Source organism: Pogona vitticeps, chromosome 6, assembly GCF_051106095.1.
Source record: "Pogona vitticeps strain Pit_001003342236 chromosome 6, PviZW2.1, whole genome shotgun sequence".
In the NCBI taxonomy this organism is placed as follows: Eukaryota; Metazoa; Chordata; class Lepidosauria; order Squamata; family Agamidae; genus Pogona; species Pogona vitticeps.
Genome location: NC_135788.1, coordinates 18,651,273 through 18,672,334, shown reverse-complemented (window position 1 = coordinate 18,672,334; position 21,062 = coordinate 18,651,273). Strand labels below are relative to the sequence as shown.

Below are 21,062 nucleotides of genomic sequence, written 5' to 3'. Positions count from 1 at the left end.
TTGTAGTTTGTGTGACTTCTGATAATTCCAGAAATGCTACTTGATTTATTATAGTTTTCAGTGATGTAACTGAGTTTGTTCAAACACACACAAAAAACAAGAATAAAAGTTCATGACTTCTGTCCTTCAAACAATGTTGTCTGAAGAAATGGATTATAATCCACGAAACGTCACTCTTTCCATTTTTGCACTCTTTCCTTACCTATGGACTTGACCTTTGGAAGCCTTTTACTAAAATTATCAAGAATGCAAACCTCTATAAACTGCTTCTTATTTGCATATGCAGAAGGTACTCTGCATATTTCAGTGAAAGTGTTAGTAACTTTAAAATTGCTAATTTTAGGGATGAAATCTACTGCCAAAGATATAATGCCATTTTTTATAGTTGTATTCCATTCTCCCTCAAGGCTAGCATGGGATTATCCTTCTAACTAACTTAAGAGTTATTGTGTACTGAGGAATAAAGTGATGTGCTTAAGCCATTTAGTAGATTTCAAGGGTTAAAGGGAATGCTGTTTGTTTTATTACAATTTTCACTGATGTAACAGAGGTAGTCTGTTCAAACACCAACAAAAAGAAGAATACAAGTTTCTTCCACCACAATTCTTAATACCAGTCAATATACCATATTCTTTCAACAGTGGTAGTAATGGAACTAGACTTCACCCCTGAATATCTTAAACTTACAACTGTATGTAACAAGTAAATGGAACCCTTTCAATGCTGAAAAGCCAGTCACAAGAAGTATAATGACAGATGTATGTTAAAATGCACACACTCTATATTCTTACAGTTATGTGAAGGCAATAAGAACATGCACCAAATGCAAGTCTAGCAATTTACCTTAGATTTTGCAGAGTCACTAGTTGCTGAATCTAATAGGATGGGGTGGGGGAATGGGGATAAAAAAAAACACAGTACTTTAGTCAACCCTGTACAAAGCCTGCTGTTGCTCTAGACAATGCCGGACATATGAAAGAATACAAGCACAGAACAAAATGTGAAAGCAAACAAGTAAAAAAATTAAATAATCAGAAAAAAGTGGATAGGAAGAGCTCACAAAGATGCAAGCTGCACCACAGAAAGCCACCGCCATGAAAGGATGTGCCGTGAGTTGTAGGCAGAATCAGCTCAATGACAGAAATGGCAAAGGTGCCATGTTCTTCTAAATAAAACAAAACAGAAACACTAATATTTATTCAATGTTGTAAAGTACACAGCCCTGCAAAACCGCAGCTGAGAGACCTTTTCAGGATTGTACTTTGTACACTCCTGTACATAAAATACACAATTTAATGTTATTATTTTTTAGAACTTTTGGCTACCTTCTGAAACAATTTTTAAATTATTTTGAGAATCACATTTGTGTGCTATCAAACTGTTCGTTTTGGGGTTTGGGTCTGAACACCCCAGTTACACATTCAGGTGCTCCTCTGAGCTACAGGTTTATGAAATTTGCATTTGTCGCTAGCTAGATTTCCACAGCTATCAGTTTTGTACTCATCTCAAAAAGAAGCGCTATTATGAAATGAAAAATGGACACCATAGGTTTACTGTCTGCAAAAAAAGAAAGGAAAAAAAAAGGACAACGGAGGTTATACAGTTATAAAGGGGGTACGGAGGGGCTAGCACAGAGACCGAAAGATGTTTTGCTTTGCCATTCTCCAACGCTCAGTGGACTCCCCCCCCCACCTAAGAATTAATGAGCTGAGCCCCATGCCATGCCCCTTTTGACACATGGCTAATGACTAGGAAAAACTGGTGGACCATACCATGCTATTTCTCCTCAGGGTCTGCTTCAGAAATAACAAGAAACAGCAGAAACACTTTTAAAAAGTAGCACTGATCTGTTGAAATACTCTTGGAAAGAAAGAAAAAATTTACAGTACAGATCAACTAGTTCTTTGTGCATTTACAAGAAACGGGGGTTTCTGCAGACAAGGCAGCTACAATGTGGGCAACAGTCCTCCTTCTTCCTACAGTTCCAGTTGTCCATCAGTGACATCACAGAGTCCACCAGTGACATCACCGTGTGATAGACTCCTCCCACTTCTCCTGTTTCAACATCAGGATAGAGGGATTGTTTCAATAAAATGTTGAAAAAAGTCGTCTATGAACTAAAACACAAACTAGAAACAAAGGGATAACATTTGTGAATAAAACAACATGCTTGGTTAGTGAAACAGTATGGTGGTAGTGAAGGGGGAAAGGCACCAAGAAAGTTTGCAATAGTAGTACTTAGCTGAATAATAAAGGTGGCAGTTATTAAACAGAAGCGACATGTTCAATATTATATAAATAGACCCTTTTAAAAGCTACTTTGGAAAAATATTGGTTAGTTGTGAGGCAAAGTGAATTTTAACAAGCTTATTTGCCTTCTGAAGTTTGCAAATCAATGCTGCCCAAACAGAGTTAAAGTTTTCTTCCCTCCCCTAAACCACCTGCACACTAGCAGGGATCTTCTCCACCACATGATAAGAATTCCGGGGATTATTGACAGAGAGCATGCTTAGCTGTTATACTGATCCAAGCTGGCCAAGAATATGTTCCAAACATTATGCAAAGTGCCCTATTTTTACTGTCCTTTAACACCCAAGATAATGTAGATTGAGGAGGGGGAAAAGCAAGTTATTAGCAAAGAAAATAAATACAAGATTATAACAAATCATTAGAAGAGAATTTTTCTAGCTTACAGACTACCACTGTCCAGGCAAGAGTTACCTGATACGTCTCCAGGAGATACTCCCGTCCTTCCAATGTTGCTGAGTAAATGATCTATGTTTGGCACTGGCTGAGATTCTACTGTGTTTTCCTCCTGAACTGCTGTCTACAGTTAATAAACAAAGATCTCTTCATCATCGCATCACAGTTAGGGCCTTCATCACGAATCAACAGTATTAAGAACACAATTATTCACCTAAGAATGGATGCTTCAGGAACTGTAAACTTTCCTTATTGAATTTTAGAGGGGAAAGAAGAAGTAGAGTAAAATAGAGAAAACACTACAGCAGTAGAGGAACTCTCTGTTAACTATATTTTAATTGTTATTTTCATTACCAGAGGGAATAAAGAGTTAGAAAATCATCCAGGATGAACCAGGAAGACAGAAGCACATAAGAAAATACATGATTATTTTAGATATAACATTAATGTCTGGCCTAAATTAAGGGGGAAGAATAATCCAAATATGTAAGGATCAGTACTTACAAGGGGGTCTTCAGCATCATCTTCTGCAAAAAACCAGTCATGCTAAAATTTAAAATAAGAGAAAAACTCTATCAAAGGGAAGTTGTTGTTAAAATGTGGACATTGGAGAAATGAAAAGAAAAGAAAGCAAGAGCAACTTAAAGAAGAATCAGACCCAAGCAAAAATAATTATGATTAGTCTGTAACAGCAAAAATAATTTACTTACTTTTTGAATAAGCGTTTCTACAATTTTGTATTGATCGGGCATGTGGGTAACCATGTGTGTCATATTATCTTCAGATGTTCTCACAAGAGTTGGACCAAATACTATTGCCAGATTTCTTGGTTCCATCTTAAAAGTGAAGAAAATAAATCCAATTTGCTCATTTGTAACAGGGATGCAATATTTCCTATATATATTATATCTACACACACTCATACTTAAGTTTGCTGGTGGGCTCCAGCTATTCACACTGTAGTCTAACATGTCAAACGGACAGCACAGTCTATTTCAAAAGAAAACTGTCTTCTCTAAAGCCAAGCCTTTCCTCTATTTTAGGCCATCATCATCCATTCTTGGTGGCAGTAACTCTTCAAGGCACTGGGAGATTAACAGGCGAAACTAAAACCTTCCTTCACACATCTTCCCAATTTAAGGTTAGAGAGATTTGGGGTTCTGGAGCCCTGTACACTTTCTCGCTTATTTTTCATAGCTATGCTTAATTAATGGACTCACTGTCACAATGTACAATTAGTGGGTTTCTTCTCACAAGACTCACTATTTAAGTCAGTCACAAACTGATTAAGCAGAGAAAGTGACAAAAGCATAATGGCTTAAATGATTAGGACTAAGTTTTACAACCTGATCCACAATTATACCTTCAAAACCAAACAAAAATATCCCAAGCTTCATTATTATAAAGATAAGCTGCTAGGAGACAGACACTTTACCTTGTTCTTTTCTGAGTTTTCTGCTACAGTCTTCAGATGTGCTGAGAGAAATTTGAGTGTCTCATAATGGTGTTCAGGTAAATCGTGGATCTGAAGCCAAACATTTTTGTACAGAGTTTAAAAAGGATCGCTAAACATAGACCTTTGCATCAAATCAGGTATACAACCAAAATCAGCATACCAGCCTTTTTAGTGTTTTTAATCGCTCCACTGGGTCTTCCTTTCTATTGGCATCAATGAAATCTGCGTATTTGTCTAACAAAAGAGAAAATAATTTTACTACACGAAATCAGGCAAAACACACCATAGTTTGGTAATTAGAGCGCTACGACAGAGAGGCTCAAAGCTTCAGACAGATCCAGGCCATCAGAAGACAATGACAGGGTGGAGAATGTGTGGTCCACTAGAAGTTGCTGGACTGCTATTTCTATTATCCCTCACCCTGGCTAGGCTAGCTAGGGATGATGGAAGGTGCACCACAGCAGCGTCTGGAGGGCCACAAATTCCCCAGCCTGATAAATGCAGGATGTTTTTGTGCCCTAAGAAAACAAATACACAAGATGTGGAGCCCATGTATTAGAAGAATGATAGAAACATGCCTATCTGCAATTAACTCTTCTTCATCATCTTAGATCTGCAGAGTTGGATCATCAAGTCCAGCTCCTGCAAAAGAGACACAGTGGGGAATCAAACTCCCAACCAGATGCCTTAACCCGCTGAGCTATCCAGCACAGCAGGTGATTTTCATTATGAAGATACATAACTGGGGTTTATATAAATCAATATATGCTTGACCTGCAGCTGCTACAACCTTTTGAAGTGGCTGTCTCTTTGATGACTGGCTGTCATCTAGGATCTCAGCCAGACTAAGGTCCTTCCTGTGACTTGCTACCTGGAATTTATTTTTATTTTTTATTTTTGCATAAAAAATATGTTCTCTCGCACTTAAGTGTGGTGTCTACTCCTATCGTGTGGTCTTCTGAAAAAAAGGCAGAGAACTGAAGTGAAACATCAGAAAAGAAAGTTCCTCAAGCAACGGAATCTTCAGCAGCAGCCTTTCCACATGCACTGCGGATGCAGCTCTCGTTATCGGCACACAGCACAGCTATTACTTATGCTGGCTGGAGTTATCAACACATAACAGGCAAAAATGCTAGGAGTAAATTACACAGTATTTACAAATTAGTAGAACTTCTGTTTCACTGACTATAGCAATCTACTGTATATACAATATGCACTTTAAAGAAAAAACAAAAGAAGGTGGGTTTTTTTTTTTCAATTTAAAGCAACATCTCACCATTAGTAAAGAGAGGTTCCGGAAGTTTTCTGAAGAAGGATTTCAGTAAACTACTTATAACATTCAAGTCTCGCCATTTCTAAGCATTGAGGAAAGGAAAATTTTTGTTAGTCCATAACCAGCAATACCCTTTTTTCTTTTTCTTTCTTTTTCTCCCCCCCCCCCCCATTTTTTTGAGTTAAAAATACAATGGCCATCACTTACATCATCGTGAATATCAATGTCTGTCATCCCTTTGTTCAGTTCCTCTTGCATGCTTGAGATAGCTGCATTATTCCCTGGAACCCTATAAATGCCTGTATATTCAAGACCTCTTTCTTCAACCAGTTTGCAGCATATATCAACTATGAGTGGAATATACTGAAAAATGCAAAAAAGAGAGAGAGAGAGAGAGAGTTTCTTACTCACGACCCTTAAAAAAGAATTTTCACAGCCAAATACATGGAAGATTCTTGACTAATACCTTATTGCTCTGAGCTGGGGGACAGTCATCCAGCCGGACCCCAAAGGTGCCAACTGCAGATGCCTTCTTCTCAAACGTTTTTCTCATGATATGAGGAATGTTTTTTCTCCATGTACCTTTGTCTTTTGGTGGGCTAGTCTCATCTTTTTCTTAAGGAGAGAAAAATTAAAAACAGAAACTGAACTGAAAACCTTACTCTTAAGCACTTCATTTAAAAGACTGACTAATTATGAATGAATAGTCATTTAGTCAACTAAAAGGGATTGGAACAAACCACATTCTACAAGATTTGGTTTAAATCTGAACATATAGTTGAGATCATCACTTATTTAATTTCAGACCACAGTTTCGCTGCTTAGTGATTTAGATATATGGCTGTGGAGCCAGAGGTTGGGAACTGAATTTCCCACTATGCCTCCTTGACAAGAACTAAGAGAGAACAAGAGGTGCAAACAGATCCACCAGCCCTGTGAGTCGTGACAGTCCAGCAGGGAGTAGACACCCGAGATCTGGAACAGGGGATAAGAAAGATATCTATATCCACTCAAACAGGGACAGAGAAGGCGGGAACAGAGGAGAGAGGTCGGCCGTTGGTACCAGCGGGAAGTGGGGATATAAAAGAGAGGAGAGACGACATATTGGGGGGTTGGGAGTTGATATGGGTGGAAGATCCCTGGACGGGGAAATGTGAGAAGGTCCGGGTGCCTCGGGAAAAGGCTGACTACAGGCGGAGGAGAGGCTTGCCTCCTCGCTCTTCGTATTGGGGAGAGCCAGAAGCCAGAGAGTGGTGTAGGAGGTTGAGAGAAGAGAAGGAGGCGGTAGAGAGAGAAGAGCGAGAAAGAAGGGCATGGCATCTGGAGGAGGCTCGCCGGAGGAGGTATTCACCGGACCCTGGGTACCTCTCTCAGAGGGAGACGACCCCTTCAACCTGGAAGGGAGAGATGAGGAGACCCCTCCCTTGATAGACAATGGAGTGGACTCTCCCAACTTTGAGGACACTAATCCTTTTGTGAAAGGACCTTGGTATAAGTCAGGTTATAATCCGTTTCTACAAGATATTTGGATACCCTCGTTCAACCCGTTGGCGACGAGAGAGAGAGTTAATAAGGACTATAAAGTTACAGATATAGTGTTTGATGTTCCAATAAACCCCAGTTGTGAATTTCCAAAAACCGAGTGTCCTATTTTTGTGTCCGATCAAAAGGAGGTCTCCTTTGAACCTTCACATCCAGCCCTGTAGTTTTAAGATAATCACCATAACCCCTGCAGCCATGGTCCACCCATTGCATTATCATGGAAACAAGAGTCAACTTTCTTGGTACCATAGATAGTACAAGCAATTGAACTATATAGGAAACCTATTCTTTACTACTGTTTCTACAAACTACCTGAAATATTCTTAATTATCTGCTGTCTAGATTTTCTTACATCTGACCCACATCTCACTTGCAAGTCACTTTTCAACTTTTCCAAAAAAATGATTAGAAGAAAGCATAAGACATAGAAAGTAGCTATGTCTTGCCAAACCTACCCTCCAAATGCACAGGACTTGCAAAATAACTTTCTATGACTTCATCAGCCAACTGGATACCTTTTGTTGTCACAGGCAGTTAGTTGGGAAATTCAGAGTTTTTGTGATTCCAAATGCAGTTGCACAGGGGAGAAATTCTACTCTCTACTACAGTAAATTTGTCAAGTCTAATCGGATGTTTCTGCTGCTTCAGTTATTTCTTTAGTCTTTCTACAATAGGACACCTATGCTAGATCTTCTCAAAACATTATTTGGAATTATTTAGTGCTGACTACAATTCAGTGGCCACTGCAAACAGCTCCATGATACACACACAGAACTGCACGAAACCACAGGTTATTATATTATAATATAAATATCAAGAGAAATGCAAGTTGATGAAAACAACTTTGAATCATGTTATTTAGACCTTAAGGCAATGAAGAAAAAACTTCAATAGGAATTAATTTCCATGTTGGGGAAATTAATGCAGGATTCCTGCCACCAGGCCTCACCAGATACTCTGTATCAGTGTATACACACTAATTTTAGGTCAGCAAGAAAGGTAGAATTTCAAGCATCATTGTGGCAAGAAAACCTTTTGTTAAAAGAGCTGCAACAATAGTTACCACAATAAATGAACTGTGCACTCTGAACAACCAGAAATTACCATTCTGTTCCCAGTTCCTATCTCACTGGGCCTGGTATCCTCATTCCCTATGTCACGGCGCAGCAAATGCCCCCCAATCAACATTTTCTCTAATTTTCTGCCAGTGCTGGGTGGGGGCCCCACCTCACACAACTGGAACCAAATGGGCGGCAACACTGTCTGAGTGTACATGGCACCAATGCAGTGCTGTGTTGCCACACTCTTTCGCAGCTTAGAGGGAACGTTGTCCCCAATAGTTTATGAATCCCAATGTTTCCTCACACTGCCACAGCAAAAAGGAAATCTCAGACAGCATAACCACGGAGGAAGCTAAAACGATGTCATGCAAAACACTGCCATGTAGATTGTTTCTCATCAGGTAGGACGCCGTATGTAATTACTATGTTGAGTCCTCACAGGACTGTGTTGAGGCTGAATTCATTTCTCACACAGACAGGTCTCAGCTGAATCTGCAGGAACATCTAAAAATAGCTTTCCTGTGTCAAATATGTAAATAACCTACTCAAAGAAATTTTAATGTCTATATGACTTCTCTCTTTTTTGCCTTTTTTCGCGTAGGCAACCTGTGTTCCAAGAAGGGAGGACTCTTCACCCCAAAATTTGAGGTGGTGAGCTACTCCCTCTCGCTAGGACCACAGAGCACCTCTAACCTTTCCGTAACATTCCATTCCATTGTCGTTCTCATCTCATCAATCAGACAGTCCCTCATGAGCACTAAACACATTCCATATTCATTGGATTGTCGTTCTACTCCTTAGGACTTTTTGCCCTGAAGATTATTTCTACTTCTGTAGACCTGAAGGATACAATGAGCCTGCTAATACCTTCAATCTCTTCTCCATGGGTGACACAGCTAAATAAACATGAATGTGTGAGTGACTCTTTTGTCACTCTATACATTAAACCACACCGGGAATCAAATAAGCATGGTCACCCAAAGACCTAGATCTCTATTAACATCGATATGCTTATGTAAACAAATGATACAAAACAAGGTACTTTTGAATTCAGATGTTGAAAACAAAAAATTTGAAAAACCCTTAAAGCTGAAGCTTGTCTGAAGTTGTTAAAAAGCCTGCTTTCACATATGGTGCGAACAAGGTTCCTGTACAGTGGTCACAATCCAACATATAAGTATGCAATTCCCTATTATTGGTTTACTAATAAAGGAGATTCCCTAGAGAAAAGTTCCCCTATTCTTGACTACTGGGAAAAAGGGGTTGTCCAAAGTTCCTTTAACAGAAAGACCAGCATTCATGAATAATGTGATCAAAACTGTACATGTCCTTGTCATCCTCAGAGTAAGTCTGATGGGGTTAGAACTACTGATGAATTGATTATATTGCAAGGCAACGTTAGGTACCTTTAGTAGGTAATTTCCTCTCTGATTCATCCTTGGGAGAATGTGGAGACTGGGTTCTTTGCTCCATTTTAGCACCACGGAATGTCTGTCTTATACTCAGGGTCTGGCGGGCTGTTTTGGAGGATGGCTCTGTTTTCCCATATGAAGGACTGGGGGAGAAAGAACACTATTCAGAAGCAGGGTTTCCATACATCAGAGTAACTAGACAGTACGGTAGTGCTGTGTCTGCTTACCTCATCATGGTGTTGTATTCTTTAATCCTCCGGCTAATGAGGTCTTTGCTTGTGACACCTATGTTCTGTAAAATGAATGGAGAACTATTTTTTAAATCCTGAGTTGAATAACTTTACTGAGCCAGATACATGACACAATGAAACACAGAGGTAGCTAATGCTGAGCACTGAGAAGGACAATGGGTTGTAAATAATACACTGCAACTGTCTTGGTTTTGTTGGACACCTGTTGTGCCCATCCATTTATGTACCTGTGCCACTATAAAAAAACTGCAATGCTCTCTTGTTACATTCTCATCACTATTCCTCCCTAAAAGCAAGTACAGTGTTCCCAAGGATGAAGCAATTCCAAGGCTACAACAATGAAGTTCTGTTAATGATGTCTGTAGACGCCTCCAACTATTCATACACCTATCTGTCCACAACTACACTCTGGGATGTAGAAATTATAAATGAAAAAAAAATCAAAGATGCACATTCATCTTAACCTTTATTCCACATAAAATATATGGGCTGCAAAATCAAATACAGTGCACTGCTCTTCAACTGGACACATTTCTTGGCAGATCCTGGGGTATCAAGGAGTCAGAGAATGACTCAATCAAAGCCCGTAAGATATGGATATGTGACTTTATGTCCACTCAAAAGTAAATGTCACTGAGTTCCATACAGGGACTGGCAAACTGAACCCCCACCAGCAGGATTTGGGCTGGAACATCCCACATTCCTCACCATTACATAAACATGCTAAGGCTGATAGGAGCGGGGGGGGGGGGAATCACGCTTTTGCCACCCTTGCTATACCCACTATTTAAGACTGTAACCTAAAACTGTGCGCATATTATGTTCTCTGAACATACAGGCTGCAATGTTTTAACAATCTTTCATATTTAAACTTCCATATCAGAAGGTATTTTGAGATGTGTTTTTATAGCCTGCTGTTTGCCCAATATGGTTGAGAGCACTTAGGTTTTAGAAAAGCACAACAAAGTAAATTCAAATCATATATGATTTAACAGCTCACATAACAAGCTCTTTAAGAAACAGAGCTCAAACAAGGAGAGTACTGATGGGCTAAATGCTAGCTACTGTAAAGGCTGCAATCCTACACATCTTTCTCTATAAATCTGAACAAAACCAGTGGGACTTTTCTCTAAGTAGGCATACATAAGACCAGGTGTCAAAGCAGTTTAACTTCTATGAAACAGTTAGATAAAAATTACTTTTAATTTTTAAGCAATGGGAATTTAATTACTTTCAGGCAGCTACAACTTCAGCTTTCTTGTAACAAACTTGTTTTTCCACCAATCTGAATATTTAAGAATAATGCAACACTATATACATTTGCACAGAAGTAAGTCTCACTGGATTGAATAGGGCTCACCTCTAAGCAAATGTACACAGAACTTCCATAACCATTTATTTAACTTGATCTATACAAATTGTTCTGCGGAACTGTTCATAAAAGAAACAATGTTCTTTATCCTCCTTCTGGAAGGGTCTTCAACTAAAACTATGATTCAAGGGCATACATGAAAGTGACTAAAACAAGCCTTAAATGCCAAATTCCATTCTAGCCTTCCCATCTCTCCAATACTGTTGCTCTCTTCTTGGGCCAGTTTCAACTTTCTGAATAAATTAAGTGCCCAACAAAAAATATACTCTGGAAGGGCATGTTCTTAAAAAAAAACAGCCATAGAAATGGATGGTGTGGGGTTACTATACCTTCTGCAGGTTCTTGCAAGCATAGATATTTTATTATTATTATTATTATTATTATTATTATTATTATTATTATTATTATTATTATTATTATTATTATTATTATTATTATTATTATTATTATTATTATTGTTATTGTTATTGTTGTTGTTGTTGTTGTTGTTGTTGTTGTTTATTTACTTACTTACTTACTTACTTACTTACTTACTTACTTACTTACTTACTTACTTACTTACTTACTTACTTACTTATTGGACTTATATACTGCCCCATAGCGCTACAAGGACTCTCCTGGCGGTTTACAATTTTTTAATTATACAGGCTACACATTGCCCCCCCCAGCAAGCTGGGTACTCATTTTACCGACCTTGGAAGGATGGAAGGCTGAGTCAACCTTGAACCGGCTACCTGGGATTTGAACCCCAGGTCGTGAGCACAGTTTTAGCTGCAGTACAGCGTTTTAACTACTGCGCCACAAGGCTATTATTATTATTATTATTATTATTATTATTATTATTATTATGATGATGATGATGATGATGATGATGATGATGATGATGATGATGATGATGATGATGATGATGATGATGATGATGATGATGATGATGATGATGATTAAATTTTAAAATTAACACATATGTATAAGTACTGAAGGAAATAATAGATCAGTCCTGAGAGCGATACCAAGAGAACTGTTAATCCTCTTGATAGTTATAAAAAATTCTCCATAAGATAATAAACAGTGATACAAATAAGAATCACTCATGAAATTAACTATCACTGGTAGTAATAAATTACAGTAATTAACTACCAATAAATGTAATTTAAGATATCTTAATGAAACAGTTGTAATGAACATTTATAAAAATCGTTCAAGTAGCAGTTCACCACCAAAAAGGGAGAATGAATAGAACAGTGATGAAAATATAATTCCTGGTCATCTTAATTTCACTACTATCAATGCCTGCTCTGCACAGTTCTGTGGAGTGGCATCATATACATTTTAGCAACTAATTAATGGTCCAGATACGGCTAAATACAAAATACAAAGTGTGGAATGAACACTTAACAAGCATACAACCTCATCATTTAAGTTGCTGTTGTCTTGGATGGCCTTAATCCATGCTAGCATGTCATCTCTATCTTCAGCCTGAAAGAGGTATTCACAATCTGATGTCGTGAGCCGAAATACATGTTTCCTCTTTGTATCACTGTATGAAATATCTATCAAACAGGCATTGATACTGATGGGCTGCTCCTCCTCTGAGGGCATGGTCTGTTCTTTTTTATCCTTATACAAGTACAACGAACAGCCTTTTAGAACCACATACATCTGTTTCCATGGTCGAATGCTTCCACCAACTCTCTGGAAAACATAAACCAGTATTACTGTGCACTTAGTCAAGCAAAAAGTATGTACCTGATGCTTTATAGTATGAACATAAAAATGACAAGACCTTGGTCTAAAGAACTTCCTTATAAAATTTAATACTCAGCTGGGAGAGATAGAAGAGGACAGAAAAGGGACTGGCGTCATTTGACAGGTCTCCTAGTTGTTGACTGGAATCCTCCTGGCAGAGCTGACAATGTCATCAGCTGCAAATGTTATTTTTTTAACTGAAAGCTTCCTATTTCCTGTCCTCAAGATGATCCCTTTTGGCCTGCGGAAGCCTTTGGGAGCCTCAGGAAACCTTTAACACCTGAAAATCACCACTGACAATCCTAAATCCAGTAGTGGGGAATTTCTGGATAATAAAAGCTCCCCTCCTCTGTTCTGAAGCCTCCCAAACACTTTCCCAGGTCAAAATGGGTCCTTAAGTAACCATGGAACTGGGATGAGGTTGGGGCTTTAAATGAAAGGCTAATATATGTGGCTGATAATATCATCAGCATTTAGAACTGTCCCTGCTGCACAAAAATATTTCAGCTCTTATTTCCTGAAACATCTCTAAAAATTGATGAGGCCAGAATACAATAGCTTAAGCAAAAATGCAAATATAGAGACAAAGATCCTTTTTCAGGCAGATTCACTGAGTATCTGTTGATTAAATGTCTCTGCAGGTGAAGGGACACAGGCATTACTTTCATTGTTATCATGTCAGGAATTTCAGTACTAAGCCACCGCTCCTGGAGAATCCCTTGCTATGGAAACAGCAGTAAGAGAAAACAATGTGTTCTTATAGGAAGCTACAGAGAATCTGATATAAGATATAGATTACTCAACTGTATTAATCTTCTCTAAGTTTGTTCTAACTACTAATGAATCAAAACCACACGGCAAATGTATCAAGTCTGCATGCTTCAATTATGTCAAGATACACAATATCTAATACAGATCTCAGTATCTGTCAGGAACATTTGAAAAGCTACATTTTTTTTTCAGAAATAAATTTCTAGCCTACTTGATCAAGAAATGAAAAACCAGCAAATTATGAAGGTACAGTACTTTCCACTAAAATCTTCCAAACCAAAAGACACATGATTAAATGGCTCCACCACTTGCATTTACTTTTACTGTTATGTTAAGAACAACAATACCTTTCCTTTGTCTGTGACTAGCTGTCGAACATAGAGCCATCCTTCCTTGGAAGCATCACCAAATACCTCTGAAGAGGAAGCTTTTCTGGAACCTGAGTTTTCTGAAGATGACTGGCTATCTGGAGCCTAAAGAAAACACTATAGTGAAGCAGCCTTAATATTAAAGAAGGGGGACACAAGCAATCATCCCTGTGCTCTACATAGTGAAGCTCTCTAAGTTATCTTTGTGGCTGCTGCACTCTGCAATCCCACGCCACGTGTTCTTTTGGGGGAAATGGAAGCATGAAGTTCAAACTGCTGCTGGAAATCTCTGTCATGTTTCTGAGCCAATCCTAGTCCACATCTAGAAAAGCTTCTTCTGGAGGAAGTGGTTGGACCACAGCACCTAGAAATCCTCACTCACACAGCATAGCTATTACAACTTCTACAACTAGGGAAGTCCTGGGTGTTGAACTCCAAAAACCCATGACTTTTCTAAACACTAACTGGGGCTCTGTTTCATCACACACAGAGGTAGTAGCCCTGCTAGCTGCCTTCACAGCTTGGGGTGTGTGTTACCATACCATATTCTAGTATGGTACAGGGGCCAATAAAAAACTCCTTCATACCATGTGGGCAATCAATTCATAAACGGCCTACAAAGACTGACTACAGGAGGACAGGCAGACAAAGGTCTTTCTTATCAGCCGTTATCTGACAACTTCAGCTAGTAATGCCAGGGGCTAGCTTAAGACTTTTTGCATACAAACCACTGAGTTATGGCCCCTGCATCCAAGAATCAGCATTAAAGCAATTAAAAGTGCATTCTTGCTCCTTTGTCTTAATGTTTAAGTATAAAATGTTGAGTCTGATAATTTTAGTTTTCACAGCTGATAAATATTATTGAAGGGTGTAATACAGAATATAAGATAGCCTTTAAAGCTGATCTGATATGTATGGATTATTGAGATGGTTTTAATTGTTTCATTGTTCTATTTGTTTTTACTGTTGTTTGCGGGCTACCAACTATCTTTTCCCGGATAATATAATATAATATAATATAATATAATATAATATAATATAATATAATATAGCACAGGGTAACTGACCTTGATTCCCTTTAAGCTGGACACATGCTTTATAGCCCTGCAGAGAGAAGGGAGATATAAAGTCAACATCATTTGATAAGGCACATATTAACATACAGATTTTTTACTGAATTTAGGGCTTACACTTTTCCTTCTTTATAGTCATCCAGTCCTTCATCGTATGACTTGGACCTTTCACTTTTTGCAGGAAACTGGACATCCACAATACTAGTCCTGATAGATTCTGCAGGTAAAAACAAAGGTGTATCATCTGTCTGCATTCATGTATAATAAATAAATCACCACCATACTGTTTCACTAATGCAGCTAAACTGTAAACATACCATGATCATGGGACAGCTGACGTCGAATTAAAGGTACACGAGAGGTAGGGCTAGGAGGAACTGTTGTAATGGTGGGTGCTCTTGAGGAAGATGCTGAAATAACAGCAGAAGCTGGAATGTTGGCAAGATCATGGTCAGTGCTGGGACTAGCTGGCTCATCTACAAGAAAATATGCAGCAAATTAGTACACTGTCATAAAAACTTCAAATATTGGCTCTGTGAGTGAAAACTACAAGTGACATAGTGACTTTTTTCCAATATAATACCAGAATCCAAACACTGTGCCAGCATAGGGGCACCCCAGGATGAATGAAACATCATTTGTGCAGTTTTTTTAAAAGATTCCCACATCTCTCCCAATTCAATGAAACACACAAGTTAATCTTATTCTTTGGATTTCAAGATGTTAGGCATTTACTGTTACATTTACAATGCAGCTGGCAAAAAGGAATAAGAAAGAAAGAAAAAAGAAAAAAAATGCCCCACTGAACATGGACTGTGCTATATCAAGACAATTGCAGTGCCAAGTTTTTGCCATAAAATACTTTCCACAAGTCTCTCCCTCTCTTTCTCAATCTCTTTCTTAATTAGTGCAATCAACCTTAAAAAAACAGTAAGCATCACGTGTCTGCATTCATATATATAAAACTCTAATTAAAATAAACTGTAAAGAAGCAAAACAAATTATTTTAAGTTGTGGAAAAATAGATATCTATCAAAAAAGAGAGAGAGAGAGAAATGTACACTATATTTACAGCATGTCTATGTCAATAGCACAAAACACCCAGTAATCACATTAAAATAATCAATTCAAACCCATAATACAAGTTCTACTACACCAATGGTGGTTACTGTTACATACCAAGTATAGCTTCCAATAACTGCTGATATAAGTTATCACAGTCTGCACATATCCAGCACGTTGTAGATTCTAGTGCCACAAGGGTCATCCTAAAGTTTTTAATGAAGCCTAAATGTTTAGAGTTTCCCAAATCCGTAGAACTTGCCAAGGTGCAAAACAGAAATACTGTATATTCTAGATAAAGTTTGCTCTACAGAACACAAGATGATAAGAATTTGTAATGACACTTTCGATGTACAGAAGAGAACTGTACAAAAACCCAGACTGTGAGCATGTTGCAGTGTGATAATTAATATGTATGGATTCTAGGTGCTGCGCATTTTAATTCGCTGTGCTTCTGAAAGGCCAATTGAAATATGCAAGCCTTCACAAACAGAGGTTTATTCTTTTCTTTGAATGAACCCATCAGCACGTACTGCATTGTGTTTTCAAAGAGTAATTCATGGCTCTGCTTTAAGGAGGCAAGGCCTGAAGCATCAAACTTTTGGTAACACATGCACACACAATAATAAACCTTTGGTAATACATGCACATACATACTGACAATCATTTTCAAGAGAAGGCAGCATTGGTAACTCTATGCCTTCTTTGCTTCTCTTTACATTAAGAGATACTGGAGGTGGATGTATGATTTGGTAAACCAGAGTAAATGTTTACTAAAATATAAAGTTGCAAATCATACAGCCATGTTTTCCAGTCCCCCCCCCCCGGATTTTAAAAACTGGACACTGTAAAAGCAGTGGAACTATTAGTTCTGTACTTGTACTATTATCTCTTATCAATGCAGATTTTAATCTTCAATCCTTTTTCAAGATGTTCAGAAAACAGTATGCCCCACAGCTGAGAGTCTAAATACCAAACTAAAAACACACATATAGTTTCTATTGTGTAAAACATATTCTCCTTGTTAATTATTTCCGATAAAAACCTTTGGAATTCTTTGTTTGCAGTTCTTATAAACATCTCTTCTTCCACAGCAAAGACATACAGCTATTTGAAACAAGTCCATTGAATTAGTAAGTTTAGATAATATTTCTCTAGGATACAAATGTTTCCAGAGTATAGGACATTTACATTACCAAAGAGGCTTGGAATTTCTTAAGAACCAAAACTAATATGTAGGCTTTCCCCCCATAAATTTGAGACTTGTAAAATAATAAGCACCTACTTTAGAAACTGAACCATTTTTTTAAAACAGTTGTTTTCATTGATTTTCAACAGATGCTCTACAAGTCAGTTAGTTAAAATACATAAACATGCACAAAACTCATTATTTCTAAGACAAAAGAAAAGAATAACAACATTCACAAAATCAATGCATCTGTACTGTCAGGCAGGGCAGCGTATGGTGCAGTCAGCTGATATGTACAGTTCTGACTGAAAACACTGCCCATTTGTTCAAGATGTAGATAACAGGAGTCCTGCAATGAGCTTCACTGTTGCCTATCTGCAAGCTAGTGGTGTGTGAAGGATAGAAATGGAAGGAAGTCACAACAGCATAATTGACTTCAGCTGGAGAGATGTGCATTTTGCACTGGCAAAGCTGCATTATTGTCATGTAATCCTCAAAACCTCAAATCCTCAAAACCTCCCAGAGGCTCACAGAGAGCCTATGCTCTCAAGTTTTTGTTACATAATCTAATCGAATCACACTAAATTCAGCTCCATATTACCTAATGCAGCAAAATAACACACTGCTGGCATAACCTTAGTTTCAGTTCTCTAGCAATACTGCAGTAAACCTTAAGGCTGTCAATTCTTTTATTAAATATAACACAAACACCACACAGATAAGTGAATAAGAATGCCATGTATTATTGTCCTCATACAGTATTTCCCTCCATTCACAGACAGGCCTCAGTTTGTAGTAATGGAACAGCAGAGCACTAAATACAATGCAAATTTACTGCCAAATGTGCATTTAGAGTCCAATAAAATGGGCAGCATCTAAAAAGCTATTCAGTCAAATCTTCCTGGATCTCTGGAGATCTTTTAATAGTATTGATCCTCGTATCTTATTGGACAAGTTTTGGGAATGGGAATAGGAGGGACAAGGGTATGGTGGCTCCATGATTACCCAGAAGGCTGATTACAGAGAGTGGGACTGTGGAGTTTTTGGTCAGCCCCATGGCTGCAAAATTCTGGGCTACCATAAGACTCTACTCTAATTTCCCTCTACAGGAAGCTATTGGTGAGATCATGGAATTTTGGTATTTGACACCATCACCTTGCTGGTCATATTCAGCTCTATTTCTTTTTGTCTCCAGAGTAATCCCACTCAACACAGAGACCAGCGCCTAGAGGCTGTCACGGGATGCATAAGCATGTATAAGCTGACTGACAGACTGCTGCATTATGCTGTACAGGGCTCCACTGAAGACAACATGTGGACTACTGCATGGGGGACAGTATCGAGCCTTGAGGAACTCCATGACATAAACGCCATGGCACAGAGCAACTGTCCCCCAGCACCACCCTCTGGACACGGTCAGCCAGGAAGGAGCAGAACCACCATAAAACAGTGCCCCCAACTCCCAACCCAGCCAGCCCATCCAGAAGGACACCATGGTCAATGGTATCAAAAGCCGCTGAGAGGTCCAGGAGTATCAACAGGGTCACACTCCCCCTGTCTCTCTCCCGGCAAAGGTCATCGTACAGCGCAACCAAGGCAGTCTCCGTACCAAAACCCGACCCGAAACCCAATTGAAATGGCTCCAGAAAATCTGTTTCATCCAGCAGCACCTGGAGTTGCCTGGCCACAACCCGCTCCAACACTTTGCCCAAATAATGGAGGGTTGCTACTGGTCTGTAGTTAACCACCAGCTTTGGGTCCAGGTTAGGCTTTTTTAGGAGTAGCCAGATTACCTCCTCTTTCAAGGCGGCAGGGACCACTCCCTCTCTCAAAAAGGCATCCACGGCCTCCTGGACCCAGGTGTGAACCCCCTTGGCAGATCTTCTAATTAGCCAACATGGGCAAGGGTCGAGTGGAGTGGTGGTAGAACAGATAGATCCAAGCACCCTGTCCACATCCTCAGGTATCAACAACTGAAACTCATCCATTAATACAGTGGTGCCTTGCTTAACGATTACCTCATTAAATGACGAATCTGCTTGACGATGAGGTTTTTCCTATCGCTTTTGCGATCACAAAACGATGTTTTAATGGGCAAAATTCGCTTCCCAATGATCGGTTCCCTGCTTCAGGAACTGATTCTTCGCATTATGACAATCAAAGCAGCTGATCATCAGGATTCAAAATGGCCACCCACTGTGTAAATGGCTCCCTGCTGTGCTTTAGGATGGATTTTTCGCTGCACAGGCATCGGAAAATGGCCGCCCTATGGAGGATCTTCACTGGACACTGAGGTATTTAGCCCACTGGAACACATTGAGCGGTTTCAATGCATTTCAATGGGCTTTTTTATTTCACTTGATGAGGATTTCGCTCTACAGCGATTTTGCTGGAACGGATTATCCTCCTCAAACGAGGCACCACTGTATTTAACCTAAGCACGGTACACTGAACACATCTTCTGATTTTGCAGTAATGATGAGTCCAACCCACTGCGAATCTGAGCGATTTCCCCCTCAAAATGAATGGCAAACTCATTACAGTGACCTGATGAGCAGTCTGGGACCTCCACCGGATTTCCTGCTTGAAGAAGATCCTGGACCACCCGAAACAGCTTTGCTGGATGACATTCTGAGGAAACAATACGGCTGGAGAAATATTGCCATTTCACCAGCCATATTGCCACGAAATAGGCCCGATAATGGGCTCTAAGTCGTATTCGATCAGACTCTCAGTGGGTTTTCCTCCACCTGTGCTCCAGCTGTCTCCCCTCTCGCTTCATCACCTGCAGTTCAGGAGTATACCAAGGAGCTGTCTGAGCTCTGCGTGCAGGGAGAGGGTGATTAGGTCCGATCATGTCAACCGCCCGAGTCATCTCCCTATTTCATAGGGTGACCTGAGCTTCGACAGGAGCACCAACCATATCAGAAGGATAATCCCCCAGAGCATTCAGGAAACCACCTGGATCCATTAGTCTCTGAGGGCGGATCATCTTAATAGATCCCCCACCCTTGCAGAGGGGAGAAGCAGCTAATAAACTAAACTTGATGAGGAAGTGGTTTGACCACATCCAAACCATCATCATCCAGTCCCTTTGAGAAAACCAGGTCCAAGGTATGGCCCTTCTCATGTGTCGGGCCAATGACACACTGAGACAGCCCCATGCTTGTCATGGCGGCCATGAAGTTCTGAGTGGCCCCAGTCAAGGCAGCCTCGGCATGGATGTTGAGGTCCCCCAGCACCAACAGCCTGGGAGTCTTCAACGCCAGGTCCGAAACTACCTCCATCAACTCAGGCAGGGAGACTGTTGGTATGCAGCAGAATGGGTGGTACACCAACAGAATCCCCAGTCTGTCTCGTAAGCCCAACACACAATACAAGCCCTCAAGACCTCCTCTCAAAGGGATAAGAACCCTGGTCAAAGAGATAGAACTCCTATAGACTATAGCAACTCCCCCTCCCTGACCCTCCGAGCAACACTGGTGCTGGACTGAGTACCCAGGTGGACACAGCTGGGAGAGGGGAACACCACCCTCCTCTCCCTCCCAGGTCTCAGTAATGCATGCCAGGTCAGCACCCTCATCCAGAATTACATCATGGATGAGGGCAGTCTTATTTTGTACTGACCTGGCGTTCATCAACAGCACCATGTGGCTCGAGGCTTTGCTGATATGGTCACCTGATACCATCTGGTTGGGGGTAGGACTAGAAGAGGGGAAAGATATAAGATATCTAACCTCTCTTCTCCTATGTGGGCATGTTCTACCCCCACCACCATTCCTT

The 21,062-nt window shown here is 39.7% G+C and overlaps 1 protein-coding gene across 3 annotated transcripts in view; it reads right to left on the bottom strand.

Moving 5' to 3' along the window:
- The window catches only part of ARHGAP21 (Rho GTPase activating protein 21), an 82,446-nt gene that overhangs the window by 3,308 nt on the left and 58,076 nt on the right, over positions 1-21,062 (bottom strand). For all 3 annotated transcript variants that reach the window (XM_020801575.3, XM_078378635.1, XM_020801596.3), the window contains 16 exons: positions 15,346-15,504; positions 15,146-15,245; positions 15,023-15,059; positions 13,935-14,060; positions 12,478-12,762; positions 9,675-9,739; positions 9,442-9,590; positions 5,899-6,047; positions 5,640-5,795; positions 5,436-5,514; positions 4,320-4,393; positions 4,139-4,228; positions 3,414-3,539; positions 3,208-3,249; positions 2,722-2,827; positions 844-875 (listed from right to left, as the gene is read on the bottom strand). In XM_020801575.3, coding sequence (XP_020657234.3) covers positions 844-875; positions 2,722-2,827; positions 3,208-3,249; positions 3,414-3,539; positions 4,139-4,228; positions 4,320-4,393; positions 5,436-5,514; positions 5,640-5,795; positions 5,899-6,047; positions 9,442-9,590; positions 9,675-9,739; positions 12,478-12,762; positions 13,935-14,060; positions 15,023-15,059; positions 15,146-15,245; positions 15,346-15,504 — 1,775 coding nt within the window. The remainder of the gene's footprint in view (positions 1-843; positions 876-2,721; positions 2,828-3,207; positions 3,250-3,413; positions 3,540-4,138; positions 4,229-4,319; positions 4,394-5,435; positions 5,515-5,639; positions 5,796-5,898; positions 6,048-9,441; positions 9,591-9,674; positions 9,740-12,477; positions 12,763-13,934; positions 14,061-15,022; positions 15,060-15,145; positions 15,246-15,345; positions 15,505-21,062) is intronic.